The sequence below is a fragment of the Ailuropoda melanoleuca genome, chromosome 12 (assembly GCF_002007445.2).
Source record: "Ailuropoda melanoleuca isolate Jingjing chromosome 12, ASM200744v2, whole genome shotgun sequence".
Taxonomy (NCBI): domain Eukaryota; kingdom Metazoa; phylum Chordata; class Mammalia; order Carnivora; family Ursidae; genus Ailuropoda; species Ailuropoda melanoleuca.
The window spans coordinates 17,957,945-17,978,051 of NC_048229.1; the positions used below are offsets into that span (position 1 = coordinate 17,957,945).

Consider the following 20,107-nt stretch of genomic DNA (forward strand, 5'->3'; position numbering starts at 1 on the left):
GGAGGACATCATATCATAATTAAGACGTCTATCCATCAAGAAGATCTAACAATTTAAAATATTTATGCCAACTTAGGAGCACACAAATATATAAATCAATTAATAATAAACATAAAGAAACTCGTCGATAATAATACAATAATAGTAGGGGACTTTAACACCCCACTGACAGCAATGGACAGATCATCTATGCAGAAAATCAATAAGGAAAGTGGCTTTGAATGACACACTGGACCAGATGGACTTAACAGATATATTCAGGACATGTCATCCTAAAGCAGCAGAATACACATTCTTTTCGAGTACACATGGGACATTCTCCACAATAGATCACATAATGGGTCAAAATCAGCCCTCAACAAGTACAAAAAGATTGAGATTATACCATGCATATTTTCAGACCACAGTGCTATGAAACGAAGTAATCATAAGAAAAAATTTGGAAAGACCTCAAGTACATGGAGGTTAAAGAACATCGCTAAAGAATGAATGCATTAACCAGTAAAATAAAGAAGAAATTTTAAAAATACATGAAGGGAAACGAAAATGAAAACATGACTGTCCAAAACCTTTGGAAAGCAGCAAAAGCAGTCCTAACTGGGAAGCATATTGCAATACAGGCCTACATCAAGAAGCAAGAAAAGTCTCACATATACAACCTAACCTTACACCTAAAGGAGCTGGAAAAGGAACAGCAAATAAAGCCTAAAGCCAGCAGAAGAAGGGAACGAATAAACAAACAAACAAAAAAACCCAAACCAAAACAGAACAGTAGAACAGATAGATGAAACTAAGAGCTGGTTCTTCAAAAGAATTAATAAAATTGATAAACTCTTACCCAGACTTATCAAAAAGAAAAGAGAAAGGACCCAAACAGATAAAATCATGAATGAAAGAGGAGAGCTCACAACCAGCACCAAGGAAATGCAAGCAATTAAAAAGAATACTATGAAAAATTTTTGGCTAACAAACTGGGCAACCAGGAAGAAATGGACAAATTCCTAGAAACATACAAACTATCCAAACTGAAAGAGGAAGAAATAGAAAATTTGAACAGACCCATAACCAGCAAAGAAATTGAATCAGTAATCAAACATCTCCTAATAAACAAAAGTCCAGGGCCAGATGGCTTCCCAGGGGAATTCTACCAGACATTTAAAGAGGAGTTAATACCTATTCTTCTCAAATTGTTCCCCAAAAATACTTATGGAAGGAAAAGTTCCAAACTCATTCTACGAGGCCAGCACTACCTTGATTCCAAAACCAGACACAGACCCCACTAAAAGGGAGAATTATAGGCCAATATCCCTGGTGAACATGGACACAAAAATTCTCAACAAGATACTAGCAAATCAAATTCAACAGTACACTAAAAAGAATTATTCACCATGATCAAGTGGGATTTATTCCTGGGCAGAGGTGTTTCAATATTTGCAAATCTGATCGACCACGTTAATAAAAACATATGATCCTCTCAATAGATGCAGAAAAAGCATTTGACAAAACACAGCATCCTTTCTTGATAAAAACCCTCCACAATGTAGGGAGAGAGGGAACATACCTCAACATCATAAAGGCCATATATGAAAGACCCAAAGCGAATATCATCCACAATGGGGAAAAACTGAAATCTTTTCCCCTCAGGTCAGGAACACCACAGGGTTGTCCCCTCTCACCACTGTTGTTCAACATAGTACTGGGAGTCTTAGCCTCAGCAATAAGACAACAAACAAAATAAAAGGCATCCAAACTGGCAAATGAGAAGTCAAACGTGAGCTCTTTGCAGGTGACATGATACTCTATGTAGAAAACCCAAATGTCTCCAACAAAAATTGCTAGCACTGATGCAGGAATTCAGCCAAGTCTCAGGATATAAAGGTCAATACACAGAAGTTGTATAGAACACTTAGGAAAGAAATTGAGGAAGACACAAAGAAATGGAAAAACTTTCATGCTGTTGGATTAGGAGAGCAATCGTTGTTAAAATGTCTTTGCTAGCCAAAGCACTCTACGTATTCAATGCAATCCCTATCAAAATACCGCCAGCATTTTTCACAGAACTGGAACAAACAATTCCAAAATTTGTATGAAACCAGAAAAAAAAAAACAAAACCCAATAGCCAAAATGATGTTGAAAAAGAAAACCAAAGTTGGAGGCATCACAATTCCAGGTTTCAAGCTGTATTACAAAGCTGCAATCATCAAGACAGTATGGTACTAGCACAAAAACAGACACATAGATCAATGGAACAGAATAGAGAACCCAGAAATAGACCCTCAATTCTATGGTCAACTAAACTTCGACAAAGCAGGAAAGAATATCCAATGGAAAAAAGACAGTCTCTTCAACAAATGGTGTTGGGAAGACTGAACAGCCACATGCAGAAGAATGAAACTGGACCACTTTATTACACCGACACAAAATACATTCAAAATGAATGAAAGACCTAAATGTGAGACAGGAAACCAAAATCCTAGAGGAGACACAGGCAGCGACCTCTTTGTCCTAGGCCACAGCAACCTCATGCTAGACACGTTTCCAGAAGAAAGGGAAACAACAAGTCCTGATGTTGGGACTTCATCAGGATAAAATATTTTTCACAGCAAAGGAAACAGTATGGAGGTTCCTCAAAAAGTTAAAAATAGAACTACCCTATGATCCGGTAATCATTCTACTGGGTATTTATCCAAAAATACAAAACACGAATTCAGAGGGATATATGAACCCCTATGTTTATACCAGCTTTATTTACGACAGCCAAATATTTTAAGTAGCCCAAGTGTCCATCAATAGATGAATGGATAGAGATATGATATATATCTATATATCTACATATATATTTATAGATATATAAAAAACATTCCATTATATATACATATATATAATGGGATATTATTCAGCCAAAAAAAAGAATGAATTCTTGCCATTTGCAACAAGGTGAATGGAGCTATGGGGTGTAATGCTAAGCAAAATAAGTCAGCCAGAGAAAGACAAATACCGTATTATTTCACTCATGTGGAATTTAAGAAACAAAACAGAGCAAAGGAAAAGAAGAGAGAGAGAGACCAAGAAACAGCCTCTTCACTGTAGAGAACAAAGCGATGGTTACCAGAGGGGCGGTAGATTGGGGGAATGGTGAAATAGGTGAGGAGGCGTAAGGCCCTTGCTGTGATGAGCACTGGGTGATGTGTGGAACTATGGAATCAGTATATCGTACAACTGAAACTAATATAACTCTCTATGTTAACTATATTGGAATTAAAATTTTTATTTTTAAATTTTTATTTTTTATAATAATTCTTTATTATGTCACCATAGAGTATAAAATGTTTAATTAATTATGAAATTGAGGAAGGATGCGTTTGACTGCACATTCAGAACATTCCCCCCCCTGAAAAAAAAAAAAACTACAGTATTAGGTGTGAGTACCTTGACTGAAGATAATCATGTAGTAGGTGAAGTAGGGAAATGCTGATTTCACTCAGCTATGTGCTCAGTACCTAGACTGGCGTTTGGAATCCAGCATACCATACCCATGGAAAGTCAAAATGAAATAGCAGCTCAGACATGAGACTGGCAAATCCAAGGCAGGGTGCAAATGAGTACAAGATACCTGGGTTCTGAATGGCAGAATCAGGAGAGGAGAACTGGAGCAGTGGGTTCGTTGCAGGGAAAAAGTATGTGGCAACAGTCCAAGCAGGCCCCCACAGGCCACATCCTTTCCCCTAGAGTCCAACCCCTACTAACTTATGGAAATGAAACTATACCAGCTCAGTCGTAAAAAACAGAGAAAAATAGCAGCTGGATCAGTCGAGTTAGCTCCAGAGCCATTTTCATATATTTAGCATTTCTTTCAGAAATAAGTGAAAGGTGAAGACTTGAGTCTTCTCTTTACAGTTTCAGTCTTGTTTTCCCATGACACTATCATAAGGAAATAGCTCGTTCACTAAGAGTCTAGCAAGTCTAGAGTTGAAAAAGAAGTTGTTGTTTGTACAACGCAGAAGCAAAACGCAAGTCAGTGACTGTATCTGGCATTCAACTTGTGAACCAATGATATGTTCCAACACTAGAGCAAAATGGCTGTGCCCAAATTTTGAGAACCAGTATACTAAGCTAAATGAAGTGAATTAAAGGATTGTTAAGGGGAACTTTCAAGAAAATAAAAGTTTTGCTTTTTCTACTATTAAACATTCAGAAACTCACATGAGGGTGGAATTCCATTATAATTCATAGAAACTTTGAGTTAAGGCCAGGCAAGGGAGACAGAAGGGTCAATGAGACACATAAGTACTAAGTAGATGGTGATACCAAGAGAAGCTTGTGGCCCAGTCAAGAGCTTTTCATATGTTCTCTGCTGAGTTTCTAGGGTTTGGTTTGAGGAGAACATAAAGGTGAATGCAGAGAGATGAGCATACAAGGATAAAATGTCCTGATTCTTTCCCTTCTCTCCACAGGGGGCTTGGCCTCAGTTATCTATACAGACACCCTCCAAACCATCATCATGCTGATAGGTTCTTTTATTCTCATGGGGTATGGTAAGTGATGACAGCTGGTGCAGTGCCCTAGGACTAGAAATCATGAGACTGCCCTTTACTGCTGCCTCCCCATTCTACACCATCACACTTCTCAACCATTTATGTAATTTACATCATTGAAACATCTGCCTAACTTCTTTCTTTCTTTTTTTTTTTTAAAGATTTTATTTATTTATTTGACAGAGATAGAGACAGCCAGCGAGAGAGGGAACACCAAGCAGGGGGAGTGGGAGAGGAAGAAGCAGGCTCATAGCGGAGGAGCCTGATGTGGCTCGATCCCACAACGCCGGGATCATGCCCTGAGCCGAAGGCAGACGCTTAACCGCTGTGCCACCCAGGCGCCCCTGCCTAACTTCTTTCTTGCTGTGCTATATCAGCATGAGGAAATTAAAGGGAAAAACTTTACTTTCTTTAAAAAATTATTGCTCGGGTTTAATCTTTGTATATTTGTGTTTGGAATCGACAAAATCAGTGTCACTGAGTTGATAGTTTTGCAAAAATGTTGATGCATTGGATTCAATGCACAGAAAACATTTATATAGAACCTTCATAAAATGAAAGATTAAATATTAAAAATGGTTTAAGATAACGATAACTATTAGCTTCATTATGACTGTTTCAGATGGAAATTATTAGTGTGTCACTCCCTCTGTTGTTGGAATATACAAGCACAGGTTGGATTTTCCTTTATGACTCTCACTTATTTAGTGTCAGTTCATTCTCAAGTCATGCAACAAGCACTATTAATGAATTTAATTTACAGCTTGACTACTTTTGTTTTCTTTCGTTATGGCATCTGTTTATCTTTGCACAGTAAATCCATGCACATAGTTAAAAGGATATAAGATGAAAATGTCTTCTCATCCCTCCCATCCTACAGCCTCCATGTTCAACTCACTCAAACCACACTAAATACAAGTCTGAATATGCATGCACCTAATTACAGAGCTTGAAGATAATGTGAAGCAAACACTGATAAAACGGCAAAGACAACAAATCCACAAACAGAGTTGGTGATTTTGACACAACATGGATGCTGTTAGTCACGTGTGGCCATTTAAATTTGAATCAAAATTTAGAATTCATTTTCTCATTTGCCTAGCCATATTTCGAGTGCTCAATATATGGCTAGTAGTTTTCATATTGGACAGCACAGATATAGAATAGTTCTATCACTGCAGAAAGTTCTGTACAGAACAGCTCCAGAGACAACTACCCAATTGCTGGTAAACTTTCTATTTGGCAAACTTCTATGCTAATCTTACTTATGGTTCTTTGGTGTCTAGCTTTGGTGATGCACCCCTGGAATCACCTTCTCCCACCCTCAGGATGAAGAGGGGGGACTCTCTCATCTCCTAACATCTTTCATGTATTGCTGTTACAAACCATATTCCCCTTAGCAGAACAGTTTCCTTTTATGGTCTGTATCCTCCATTGGATTGCGTTCCTGTCTTGCACACTCATTTTGCACATAATCTTGCAGCACGATGTTTGGCACCTACAAACATTTTGATGCTAAATGAAATAAGGAATGAAGAAGTAAATTAATATCAACCTCAACTCTAAGGACATATGATGCTCTGATGAATTTCGCTCTGTTTGAACTTATACTAAGTGGGCCCAGATACCTGGCCTCATCCTTCTTCTTTCTAGGGTTTCTACCCATTATGGTTCTTTTCTACACTTCTCTTGCCTTTCCAGACCCCCAGGGGGCTGAGTCTCACCATTTCACCTCACCGCACATAATCTGCTGCCTCCAATTTCTGTTCCTTATCTTCTCATTTTTTTATTCTAGCATGAGTAGAATACAGTATTACATCAGAAATCCGGACTGTGCGTAAGGTCAGAATAGCCAGGCTTTGCATCAGGAAGAGAGACCATTGCTTCTGGTCCTTTCAGAGGAGTTGGGGCTTTCTGATGGCTTATTCTGTTAGTCTCACTCTGTTACCTCACCTTAAGGTTTATTTCTGTGAGACATCAATATCAGTCTGTTGGATAACAGTTTTATTTTTACCATAAGACTAGACGTTAAATAAAAATTTTCAAGAGCAACATAAGAAGAAAGGTTAAAGGGTGATTGGTTTGCCTACATTGTGAAAGCATGATAACATCGCCAATGCCAGTGAAGGTACTAGAAAGACATGGATCCTCTGAGAACACTGAGGATTTGACCAGGCTGACTGGAGATGCTTGGATACCTCCACCACGAAGAAGTAATTACGAACACCAGGTGTCTTAGGTTTCTGTGAAACATCTCATGTTATCCAATACCTTTGCAGCATTCACTGAAGTGGGAGGCTATGAGAGTTTTACGGAAAAGTACCTGAGTGCCATCCCAACCATAGTTGAGGGGGACAACCTGACAATCAGCTCCAAGTGCTACACTCCTCAGGCTGACTCCTTCCACATTTTCCGAGATGCTGTCACCGGGGATCTTCCGTGGCCAGGAACAATATTGGGAATGACCATAGTAGCTCTGTGGTACTGGTGCACAGATCAGGTAAAGTATGTGTGTGGTGTATAAATACGTTTATGTTGCTCTTTCTCTTCTCATAGAAAAGCATCTAGTTTCTATTTTGTACACACATACACACACGTACACACACATCGTTTCAACAGTCAAACACTTCTACAAGGCTTGTTATGAAAAATAGATGTCTGTCGTCCTGCTCTCTATTCTATTTCTTGTCTTTCAAAAGGAAACATTTTTGGTTCCTTCAGTTAAGTATTTTGGTTTGTATTTCTCTTCTCTAAATCCTTGTACTCTGGGGCACCTGGGTGGCTCAGTCATTAAGCGTCTGCCTTCGGCTGAGGGCGTGATCCCAGGGTGCTGGGATCGAGCCCCACAATGGGCTCCATGCACCGCTGGGAGCCTGCTTCTTCCTCTCCCACTCCCCCTCCTTGTGTTCCCTCTCTCGCTGGCTGTCTCTCTCTCTGTCAAATAGATAAATAAAATCTTTTAAAAAATAAAAAATAAAAAAATAAATCCTTGTACTCAGTGCATGGTTGGTAAACCGTTGGAGTGGATGTCACCACCTTGGAGCTCATTAGAAATAAATGCTCTCGAATGCTACCCAGACCCATTGAATCAGAATTTGTTCGTAAATTTGATCCCCAGATGATTTAAATAAATGCTTGTATTGCTCCCTTTTGGTTTTCCAATTTTGGGATTTTTATATTATTTTCCAATAATTGAATTCTCCAGTAAGTTCCTGAGAAAAACAGGAGATAAATATATTGTGGATTTGTCTTCATGTTTGAAAATGTCTTCACTTCAGCTTTTCCTAAATTGATCCTCTGGCATGTACACATTTCTAAGTTGGAAATAATTTTCCCAAAGACATAAATTCATTATCTTCTGACTTCCGCCATTTCTGGTGAGAGGCCTGAAGTTATTCTTGAACTTTTGGATGTAACCTGTCTTTTCTATGGAAGTTTGTCTTTTCTTTGTCCTCAGTGTTCTGAAATTTCACAATGTACTATTATGTGCGGATCTGTTTTTGTCCATTGTGATGGGCCATAGTGAACCACTTTAATCTGGTAATGGATGTCTTGAATGAATTGGAGGGATTCGATCTTTGATTGCTTGCATTTTGTTTTCCTTTAGAGACCTTCCCTTTTTTGGTGTTGGTCTTCCTCAACTGGTTTTCTAGTGTTCTTATCTTTCAGTCCTCTTCTTTCATCTCGGTCTTTTTGCTCTATTTTCTAGATTTCCTCAATATCATCCTCTGATTTTCTGCCTTTGTATTTATAACTCTCAAGATCTTATTTTTTTGTTTTCTGGATGTTCCTTTTTGTAGCATTCGAGTTTGTTTTTGTTTTGAAGTTTTGAAGTTTTCTTCACCCTCCATAGTCTCTCTCAACTCAAACATATAATTTCACAATTTTAACCCATCTTGGACCAGTGGTCACTTGTCGTGTCAGTGAAGGATCAGTTTTCTTTTTCTCTATATAATAAACTGATTTTCTCAACATATCTACCAAAGAGTGCATCTTTTCATTGATTTCTGCAACCATCTTTATTATTTACATTTTGCCTCTGACCACCTGACCTATATCCTGTAAGTGGCCTTACATTCACCTTTAGATTTGATACCTGACCCTGCTTATCTGCTGACAGGCCTCCCCTCCTCACCTGTAATTTGTATTTGTCCCTCAACTTTCTGTTTCAAGCCCTCTAAATATGGCACCTGCTCCCTCAGCACTGAGAGACATTGTTGCTATCCCTAATAGATTTGTTTCTCCAAAGAGAATGAAGCATAAAAAGCCATCTCTATTTCTGACATTCCTTGAGAAGAAAAATGTCAAGTAGTTATGGCATTATGGGTAGAAATCCTGCTTTACTAGAATGAAGTGGGGGTAAACAGAAGGGGAAATGAACCACGAGAGACTATGGACTCTGGGAAACAAACTGAGGGCTTCAGGGGGAGGGGGTGGGGGATTGGGATAGGCCAGTGATGGGTATTAATGAGGGCACATATTGAATGGTGCACTGGGTGTTATACGCAAATAATGAATCATGGAACTTTACATCAAAAACTAAGGATGTACTGTATGGTGACTAACATAATAAAAAATTTTATAAAAAAAAGAAAATTCTTAGTTAAGAGATTGCACAACTTAAGTGGAAATCGTGAAATTATATGCATTGAATTTCCCGGGACCACTATATTTGGTTCATAAGTCAATGAGGTCCTTAGAATATTCTGAAGAAATGTAAAAGCAAATGTCTCAGGTTCTCTTCTGATGGCTGCTGACTCTGATGTTTCTATGACAATGAGTTTGACTTCCCAAGGGGGCAATTCTTCCCTAACAGTAGAGAGATACTGATGATTATATGGCTTATTTGGTGCCTACAACACAAAAACCACAACTGAAACACACAACTTGTGGCAAAGTTCAGTAGTGACAGCTTTGTACTTGGAAGAGCACATGGCCATTGTTGCAATGCAGCCTGGGAGCTGTAAACATTTTAATAGTAGTGATGTGTATTGACTTTTATGTACCAAGAGTCTTACAAACATTAAACCAAATATTCAGAAATGTCCTGCAAGAGATAACCCTTTTATTTATTTTTTATTACAAGTTTTTTACTATGTTCAATTACCAACACATAGTACATCATTAGTTTTTGATGTAGTGTTCAACGACTCATTAACTGCATATAAAATGTGGAAGTGTGATGTAATCACAAGTTTACAAATACTTCTAGAAGTTAGTAATTATTGACATTTCGATTGACCAGTTCATAGCCTTCTCAAAAGTTAAAGTTACCATTAATTCTTTTTTCCATTTTTTCCCTTTGTATTTATTTTTTTATTGTGTTCAATTGAAGATAACCCTCTTAGAGATGAGAAACCTGCATCTCACAGAGCCAAATACTCAGAGCCAAATACTCATATAAGAAGAGATTCGAGTTCTGATTTTACTCTGGAGCCCATTATTTTCCATATTTATGATCCCATATCTTATTGTAACATTAATGCCTGAAAAGAAGCACTTACTTTCTTTGAAGCCATCCTCTGATCTTGATGACTCTGTCACGTTTTCCTGGCAGGTCATTGTGCAACGCTGCCTCTCAGGTAAGAACATGTCTCATGTGAAGGCCGCCTGTATCCTGTGTGGGTACTTGAAGCTGCTGCCCATGTTCCTCATGGTGATGCCAGGAATGGTCAGCCGCATCCTGTACACAGGCGAGTCATTGATTCACAAATCCTCTTTCTCTTATGCTTGAATTCTGAGTAGTGGTTTTAAGAGGTATTAAAACCTTGGTAAGATAGAAAATCCATTATGAATGGAAGTAAAAACACAATTCCAGGTAGAGAGAACAGTTTTTGCAGGGGCTCAGAAACAGGAAAATTTGGCATATTTGACACCTATATATCCAACTAGTAGGGAATGGACAAAGAAATTATCGCATACGCCCTTTATGGAAAATTACACACAAGAGACCAAAGACTTTCTCAAAACTTTGTAAAATGCTGAAGTTATTATGTTTAAGTATAAAAAGCAAACTACAAAATATGATCTCAACAATTACCATAGTTTTGCAAAAGAAGACATTTCTCTGTGGAAAAAGATTAGGAAAGAATTAAAAAAAAAAACAACTAAGGGGTGCCTGGGTGGCTCGGTCAGTTAAGCATCTGCCTTTGGCTTAGGTCATAATCCCAGAGCCCCAGGTTTGAGCCCCACATCAGGCTCCTTGCTCAGTGGAAAGTCTGCTTCTCCCTCTGACCCTCCCCCCTCTCATGTCTTCTCTCTCTTTCACTCTCTTTCTTTCTCAAATAAATAAATAAAATCTTCTTTAAAAAGAATAAAAAAACTAAAAGAAACTTATGTGTTATAGTGTTAGTATTCTGGGAGATTTTTTAAAATCCATTTTTGCTATCTGTTGTCATATATTAAGCAAAAAAATTGCCAAGCTATTGTAAAACTACCACAGTGAAGGGAGACCTTACCCCACATGAGCAGTCACCCCGATAACAACCACAAGTGACATGTCTTCTTAGATTCAGGTGGAAAACACTGGGCTAAATGACTGGACATAGACCTAACTTCCTGGGTATTGTGGGTTTTTTTTTTTTTAATCACTGGAGTTCTGTGCCTCTGGGGGGATTTATGCTCTTGCAGCTTTTCTGGAGGATGGAATCAGCTCCCCCTGTTTATTCTAATGCTCTAGCTGGGCCACATCCCAAAGAGGAGCGCTGCCCCTTAGGTCAGTGCAAGGGGATCTCAGGTATGAGACATTTGGGGAGTCATATTCTGGGCAAAGAGGGACCAGGTCTATGGTATTGAGTTCAAAGTTGAATCTCCAGTTTCCCAGCAAATGTTTTTCCTCTCACCCACGATGTACAACTTGTCTCTAAGTCCAATGGTTGTAGATCTTACCTGTTTGGGCCCCACTCACTGAATCTACCTATCTGAATCCCTCCTCAGAGAAGGTGGCCTGTGTTGTACCTTCTGAATGTGTGAAACACTGTGGCATTGAAGTTGGCTGCACTAACTACGCCTACCCAACGATGGTGCTGGAACTGATGCCTCAGGGTAAGAAAATGTCCATGCTCAAATGAATGGAGAAAATGTAATGACAGATGATAGATAGATAGAAAGATAGATGATAGATTAGATAGATGATAGATAGATAAATGATAGATGACAGATAGATAGATAGATAATTATAGATATAGATAATGGAATATTACTCAGCCTTTAAAATGAAAACCTGCCATGTGCAACAACATGGATGGACCTAGAGGACATTATGCTAAGTGAGACAAGCCAGATACAGAAAGACAAATTACCGCATAATGTCACTTATATGTAGAATCTAAAAAATTGGAACTCATACAATAGAGTAGAATGGTGATTGGCAGGGCTGAGGGGTGGGGGAAATGGTGTACAAACTTTCAGTTATAAGATGAATAAGTTCTGGAGAACTAATGTACAGCAGGGAGATTATAGTTAACAATAGTGTATGCTTCAAATTTGCTTAGAGAATAGATCTCAAGTATTCTCACCACAAAACAAGAAAACCATAACTATGTGAGGGGATGGATATGTTAATTAACTTGATCTTGGTAATCATATCACAGTGTACAGGTATATAAACAACACATTGTACACCTTAACTATATACAATTGTTATTTGTTGATCATACCTCAATAAAGCTAAAAAAAAAAAAAAAAAGAAAAATGTTAATGCTGGGACTGCCTCAGAGACCTGGTCTATAGATGGGCCATGAGGAATGATTATGGTATAATCCTTAATAATCCTAACTTCCATTAATTCAATTGTCTTCATCAAACAAACTGAGGGCTTCAGAGGAGAGGGGAGTGGGGCATTGGGATAGGCCGGTGATGGGTACTCAGGAGGGCACATATTGCATGGTGCACTGGGTGTTATACGCAAATAATGAATCATGGGACATTACATCAAAAATTAAGGATATACTGTATGGTGACTGACATAAAATAATAAAAAATTATTATAAAAAAAATTCAATTGTCTTCATCAGACATTTCTCGAGCACTTTCCGTAGACTACCAGCCCTGTGCTGAGCCTGGGGAATACAGAGATCAATCGGATATAATTCCTATTAGAAGAATCCTTACTCCTTTGGATTCAAGATTGTCTTCCAAGGCAATATATCTTGCAGTCCAAGGATCAGCAGGGAGTCTGCTCTCTCTCTCTCAGTCACTCACTCTCTCTCTCTCTTTCAAATAAATAAATAAAATCTTTTTTATTAAATTAAAAAATATATTAAAAATTTTTTTAATAAAATAAAAACCTTTTTTAAAAGTGTTGCATAGAAATAAACATAACCTCAGAAAACTAGAAGTTAACTATTTATCCTGCTTTCTTTAGACCAGTTATACCCAGATAACAGACCCCAATCTACTTAATTTGTAACTATTTATTGAGTGCCTACTATGTGCCAGACACTGCCCTGGTGCTTAGGCTGAAATAGGCATAAAATCCCCTATATCTTGGAACTCACATTCTAGTTTCATGAGATAGAAAATAAATTACACATGTGAAAATAGTAAATTACTAGGATACTAAAAGGTGATCTATGTTGGTCAGAAACAGAACAGAATATGGGGCTCAGCAACAACCAGGTGATCTTGTACCAAGTCAGCTAACACTTCTGTGATTTTTCTCCTTCCTGACATACATGAGCATTGTCAGGAGGAAGGGAGCGTGATCCACAAATGACATCACCCATCCACCTCATTCCAACTTGTCCTAGGAGTTTCAGGGGCATTACTAATAAGAAGAGAGAACTGGAGGATGAAGTGACCATAATACCTCAAAACTACTTGCTTTGCCCACCAAAAAGTTCAACAGAACTACCTACTACGCTTTTCCCTCTCCAGTTTCCTAAGTCTTCAGGAAACCAAGAGGTTCTCCCCCAAACAAAGATGGCACAATACTGTTGTTTCCTCTCTCCCAAATTTAAGTTCCAGCAAATTATCTCTAAGTTTATATTTATAACTGAAATTCTGTACTGGATTATTCTCAAGTCACCAGGAAATATGCAGGAAATGCCACATGATGATACATGTTGACAGGCGCATCAGTTAGTAAATGTTCCAGGTAACACTTTTGAACAACTCTGGTTTGGCAAGGTCCTCATAAATCATGGAGTCCAATTCCTAACTAAGGTTTGCACTCTTGTTTGGTCCTAGGACTGCGAGGTCTGATGCTGTCAGTCATGTTAGCCTCTCTCATGAGCTCCCTGACCTCCATCTTCAACAGTGCCAGCACCCTCTTTACCATGGATCTCTACACCAAGATTAGGAAACAGGCATCAGAGAAAGAGCTTCTTATAGCAGGACGGTGAGAACATCCTGATTTCTGCCTAAAATTTCTCTGGAAAAGTGCAGATATAAAAGTCAACTAGAGCCTTCTCATCCTTGGGTTCAGTGAAATTAATCATAGAATTCTAGAGTGGGGAAGGGACATTAAGAGGATGTTTAATCCAACTTTATCTCTTGCCAGATACAAAACTTGGGTCCATCCTTTCAAACGAAATGGTTGCTTTTTCAGACTTCCAAATGCCTCTCTGATTGTCTCTTATTTCTTCCTCTCATCACACTCTCTTCCAACTACATCTCCATGACTCTAGTGCTTTTCATGGGGTATAAATTTCCCACCTACTCTGATAGGCTAATACATTTCTCTAGAAGTTTCCATGTACATTTCATGAAGCAAGTCACAAATTAAGTCCTCCACACTACGGGGTAGTTTATCAACAGCCTTCATGAAGAAATGCGGTGTCAGGAGAAACTGACCACCTATGTAAAAGACCGTGGTTTGCTGAGTACAGTAACAATTGCTTAGTAAATTAAGCCCTTGCAGGGAAAATTCCAAGGGCTCACTTGATCCAGATCTTGGTTCTGGAAAAATGCCATAGAAGAAGAATAACAGTAAGACATCCGTGTTTCTGTGGTAGATAGTGTGTTAGACCCGAATTCAGTAAGCCCAACAAGCAGAAGTCCACTAAGAGGCATATGATCTTGGGTATGAACACCTTTTAAGTCTCCATAATTAATTAATGAATTTTTCTTTCTCGCTCTCTCTTTTATTAAATGCCTACTAGATCCCAGAGTACAAATAGGAAAAAGGACATATATGTGAAAAATAATTTCCTGCTTTGTAGAATTTATGCCTTCGTTTGGAAGATAGACAATAAATATATTCTATATCTAATGACAAGAAGTACTAGGAAGAAAATTAAAGCAGGATTAAAATGGGGGCTCCTCAAGACAGTTGTTCAGGGAGTCCTCCCTGTGAAGGTGGCATTTGAGGACAGCCCTGAGGGAAGTGTGGAAGTGAACCCAGTGGCTCTGTGGGGATGGGACAGTAAGTGCTGAATTCTTACAGCAGTCACGTGGGTGGTGTATTTAAGGAGAGCAGGGGTGAGGTTGGCACATGATGAAGCATGATAAGAACCACGGTCTAAAAGGTAGCTAGAAGTGAAATTATGTAGGGCCATGTCAGCCACAACAAAACTTTCCACGTGTGATGGAAACAACTGAAGATAAGAGAGCAAGGAAGGCATGTGGTTTTGCTTCCCGATGATGATAACAAGGAGAACAAAGATAGTGGGTATTACTTGTTTATTAAACTTTATTATCTAGGAATCATGCTCAGACTTTCCATGGTTTATCACAGTTAATTACTGCAAGGCTGCAGAAGTTTTGCAAAGCTTCAGTGAGACACTTGTGCCTCAGTCTCTTACCCAAATGCTTGTTCCCCACTTTTCCCCCACCTCTCTGTTTCAGGTGAGCACAGAGAAGTAATGACGGTCCAGTAAATTATGTTTGTTTATTTATACAATAAGCACAGAATACTGTGGAGTTTAGGATTAGTCATTCTCCCTGGACCCCAGGAATAAAATGTTTTTAGCAATATTTTACCCAATTTTCTCTACCTGACAAAGTACTCAAGTAGTAACATACACAAATTAACATTTCTGGCCAACTCACTGAGCATTCTGGAATAAAGGGTATTTTAATTCTAACCTGTGCAAACTGACTTAGTTTTCCTCAAGCCAGGAAAAAAGATCAAAATACGAATCACTTTCTTTATCATACAGATAATTACTTACTCATAAAAATAGTGTGGTGGTTTTTTTTTCTAATTGATAGATTACATAAATTGCATTAGAGAATTATTAACTTGTTCGTGACATTTGAACTGTTATGAATGGATGTTTAATCTCATAGCTGAAGCTAATGTTACTAATTACAGATAAGAAATTGCTTTATTGGCATTTTGCTAACCAATGGTCATTAAACATGGCATGGCTTCATGTGAGGTCAAGGAGTTTGATTTTATTTGGAGAATCAATGAACGTTCACAAGAGTGAATTCAAGAACTAAAGCACAATAAAAATACCAATAATGCTTTTGTTTAATATTTAAATCATTTTGTTTTCTCCCCAGATTATTTATCATTCTATTAACTGTCATCAGCATTTTATGGGTCCCATTAGTTCAAGTATCTCAAAATGGACAACTGTTCCATTATATAGAAGCAGTTTCTAGCTACCTTGGGCCTCCGATTGCGGCTGTCTTCCTGCTTGCCATCTTCTGTAAAAGAGTCAATGAACAGGTAAGTAAGAATCAGAAAACTTCTTCCCTGCTAGAGTGAGAAAGTTATTTCTTTCCCTGGTAGAAAAATGCGTTCTTTCCACCCTGTTTATACAACTCAAAGCCCATCTCAATTTTAACTGTATTCAGCTACAATTCCTGATTCTCACTGAAGCGTGTCCATGTATAGGGCACACTTACAGGACAGTCTTTATATTTCTTACAAAATATTATACACATTCATGACACGATGCTGAATAACACAAGTGTTGGAGTAAGACTGACAGGACCCAATCCGGGCTCTACCATTTTATATCATTGTGATCTTAAGCAACCCATTTTATTCTGCGTAGAATGAAGATAATCATGGTGCCTACCTTATAGGATTGATGCGAGGATTAAAAGAGATTTTTTTTTAAAAATGTGGAGTGCTTAGAAGAGAACCTACTGCATTAGTAACAATTCAAAATTTGTTAACTTTTATTATGATATATGTAACTGATTATTATGGATCATATCCGTTTAATCCCTTCATTGTTGCCAGCTCTATTATAATTTTGAAATGAAGAACAGGTGCAGAAAATCTAGTATATTCTGTGCTTTTCAAATGTTACTTAATATTAGTAAGTGGGATCTTGAGATTCAGACTTAGGTCTTCCTCCAACCAAAGCTCGTACTCTTAATCTCTACGCACTGCCGTTTCCCTAAACATAGCATCTTGACCAGGGAAATAAGGGACACATATTTCCAACCCCACTAACTTCTCAGAGAACATAAATGCTTTTAGTTGTCAAAAGCTTAACAGACTTATCAAAACTACCTAATATCAACTCTGCAAATTGTTTAGCATGAGCCATAGTTCTGTTTATTCTATAAAATAAGTCACAATTTTTCAAATTTATATATAAAATAAAATTTACGGTAAACTTAAACTTGGGTCAGAGTAGACAGTAGTGTCCTGGTGAAATGAAATCTCAGGATCACAGAAAGCAGCAGCCCACTAATGAACATGTGTATTTGCACCTTTTCCTTACGCTAGTGAGTTTGTGCTCAAGGTTAGCCATTATTGATTCTCAGCGGAGAAAACAGGTAGGGTAATTAGGATCCACTCAAATGAGCTTCTCATCTTTTCTAAATACTCTGATTTTATTTTTATTTCCTTTGCAGGGAGCCTTCTGGGGTCTAGTCACTGGACTTGTGATTGGCCTCGTTCGCATGATTGCAGAGTTTGTCTATGGGACAAGTAGTTGTTTGGCTACCAGTGACTGTCCCAAGATCATCTGTGAAGTGCACTATCTGTACTTTGCCATCATTCTCTTTTTTGTTTCCATACTGGTCATCCTGGGAATTTCCCTGCTAACAAAACCCATTCCTGATGTACATGTGAGTAACGAGTAGTAGATATGTGCTCATTTTAAAATAAGAGTTCTTTGCCTTCCAGGGAATTGGGAAGTGGTTTCAACTTCAAAAAACTTCATGATGCATTCGGGAGGTAAATCTTCATCTTTGTCATAGGATACCAGGAAGAGAGTAATTAGTGTTGCCTGAGAGATTGGGAAGGACTTCACGACAGAGCTCTCATCTGGGCTGGTACTGTTTAGTGGCGAGTAGAATTTCATATACCACACAAACACTGACACAGATTAAAAAAAAAAAAAACCCACATGGTCCCAGGTGGCAAGAAAAAGAAAAATAGAACAATGAGATGCCTTTCAAATTGGCAAAAAGGTTTAATATTAGTATGTCCAGGGTTGGTAAGGATGTTGGGAAATGTCCACTCTCTAAAACTGTTGGTGAATGTATGAATTTTATAATTTGTAGGAAGATAATTGGGCAGTATTTACCAATTAAAATTCTCATACCTTGTGAGGCAACAACCACGTTTCTAGGAGCTTATTGTGTAGACATACCTGCACAAGCAGGAAAAATACATGTATAATGATTTTCTCTGTCAAAGGTTTCTGGTAGGAAAAAAATGAAGACAACCCAAATTTCTCTTGCTAGTGGAATGGATACGCAATAGTACACTGAATGTTATGCAACTGTTCAAGAACTTGAAGAGCTCTATTACTTGCTTTTTTAAATGTCCATCATATGATTAAGGGGGGAAAATGCTTGCAGAAATACATTGTATTATGTAATACCACTTTTTTTTTAAGATTTTATTTATTTATTTGACAGACATAGAGACAGCCAGTGAGAGAGGGAACACAAGCAGGGGGAGTGGGAGAGGAAGAAGCAGGCTCATAGCGGAGGAGCCTGATGTGGGGCTCGATCCCATAACGCCGGGATCACGCCCTGAGCCGAAGGCAGACGCTTAACCGCTGTGCCACCCAGGCGCCCCTATGTAATACCACTTTTTGAAAATAAAATACACACACATATGTTCCTCTAAACATAGGCAAGATGTCTTAAAGCACATACACCAGAAACTCTCAGTAAGAGGTATCTCTGGGGGAGGCACTATAGCGGATTGGCAAATATTAGCCATTTTCTAAGCATATGTTGCTTACATACTAATATTGCAAGAATGTATTACTAGCACATATAACTTCTATTTATTTTGCATTAATCACTCAATCTTCAAAGCAATATTTATTTGTATATTTCTTTGGAAAGTAGTAAATGTTATTTAGGGATGGGGAAATCTGAAATACAGAATGGTTCAAATTACTTTACTAAAGACATGTCACCAGAAGTCATAGCTAAATATTTATGTTGAATATTGGGAGTTGAGTGAAAAAGACACTGAAAACCATATCAGTTTTCAAAGAAATGTAAATACTAAGCTCTTTTATGGCAATAAAAATAACCATAATTTATTATTAATTTTTAGAAAAAATGTGTCTGAAGGATCAATGAAACCATTCATCTAATTTATGTTTATGTTTCATAAATATACTCTGCGGTTTGAATTTTCAAAATCAACTGATAAAAATCAATAGTCATTCCAGAGAAAGTCATGAGTAGTGCTGTGGACCTAACCTAACAGAAAGAAATCTCAGAATGATAATTTTTTTGGCTTGGCAAGACTGCAAATTACCTTGTCCAAGTTAAAAATTCAAGGAGCCCCAATAAAAGAGTTCCAGCAAAGAAAGTAGATATTGTATAAGAAATGCTAAGATTGAGAATCTTATGAAGCTATATTTAGGAATCTCAGTGGTAAGGTGGAAGCATACGTTTGCGCTGTGTCAACAACAAATGAAAACCCAATTACAAATTCTGGTGAATCTGTACAAGAAAGTCATGAACCAAATATGAAGCCAGTTAAAATGAAGCATGATTTCGAACATATGATAGGTTATTATTTTGAAACCCATATGACACTTGGAACAACTTCCTTGGAATGACCTAGAGCTGGTATTTATTCATTGTGTCCAATCACATGTCTTGGATCTATGGCACTGAAAAAAGTTACATAATAACATAAATAGCTATTTATTTTCAAATTTTAATCAACATATAAAGCATGGAAATATTAATCATATTTACAGAAAACAGTTAAAATTCTATAAATCTTATAACAGTTTCAAAATAATGATACAGTTGACAAAAGTTCAGAGATTGGTTGCGAAATGGATATGTGAGGACATAAATTGTTTTTTTTTAATGATTTTTTATTATATTATGTTAGTCACCATACAGCACATCGCCGGTTTCCGAAGTAAAGTTCGATGATTCATTAGTTGCGTATAACACCCAGCACATCACGCAATACGTGCCCTCCTTAGTACCCATCACTGGTCTACCCCATTCCCCCACCCCTCTCCCCTCTGAGGCCCTCAGTTTGTTTCTCATAGTCCATAGTCTCTCATGTTTCATTCCTCCCTCTGATTACCCCCCCCTTTCTTTATCCCTTTCTTCCCCTACCGATCATCCTAGTTCTTATGGTCCATAGATAAGAGAAATCATATGATACTTGTCTTTCTCTGCTTGACTTATTTCACTTAACATTATCTCCTCCAGTGCCGTT

At 37.9% G+C, this 20,107-nt stretch overlaps 1 protein-coding gene across 1 annotated transcript in view; it reads left to right on the forward strand.

The window, feature by feature from the left end:
• LOC100467711 (solute carrier family 5 member 4) overlaps positions 1 to 20,107 on the forward strand; it is a 39,910-nt gene that overhangs the window by 15,387 nt on the left and 4,416 nt on the right. Inside the window, exons 7-13 of the mRNA XM_034638771.1 lie at positions 4,456 to 4,536; positions 6,816 to 7,036; positions 10,094 to 10,229; positions 11,473 to 11,580; positions 13,726 to 13,876; positions 15,988 to 16,156; positions 17,302 to 17,517. Of these exons, the coding sequence (XP_034494662.1) occupies positions 4,456 to 4,536; positions 6,816 to 7,036; positions 10,094 to 10,229; positions 11,473 to 11,580; positions 13,726 to 13,876; positions 15,988 to 16,156; positions 17,302 to 17,517 (1,082 nt within the window). The remainder of the gene's footprint in view (positions 1 to 4,455; positions 4,537 to 6,815; positions 7,037 to 10,093; positions 10,230 to 11,472; positions 11,581 to 13,725; positions 13,877 to 15,987; positions 16,157 to 17,301; positions 17,518 to 20,107) is intronic.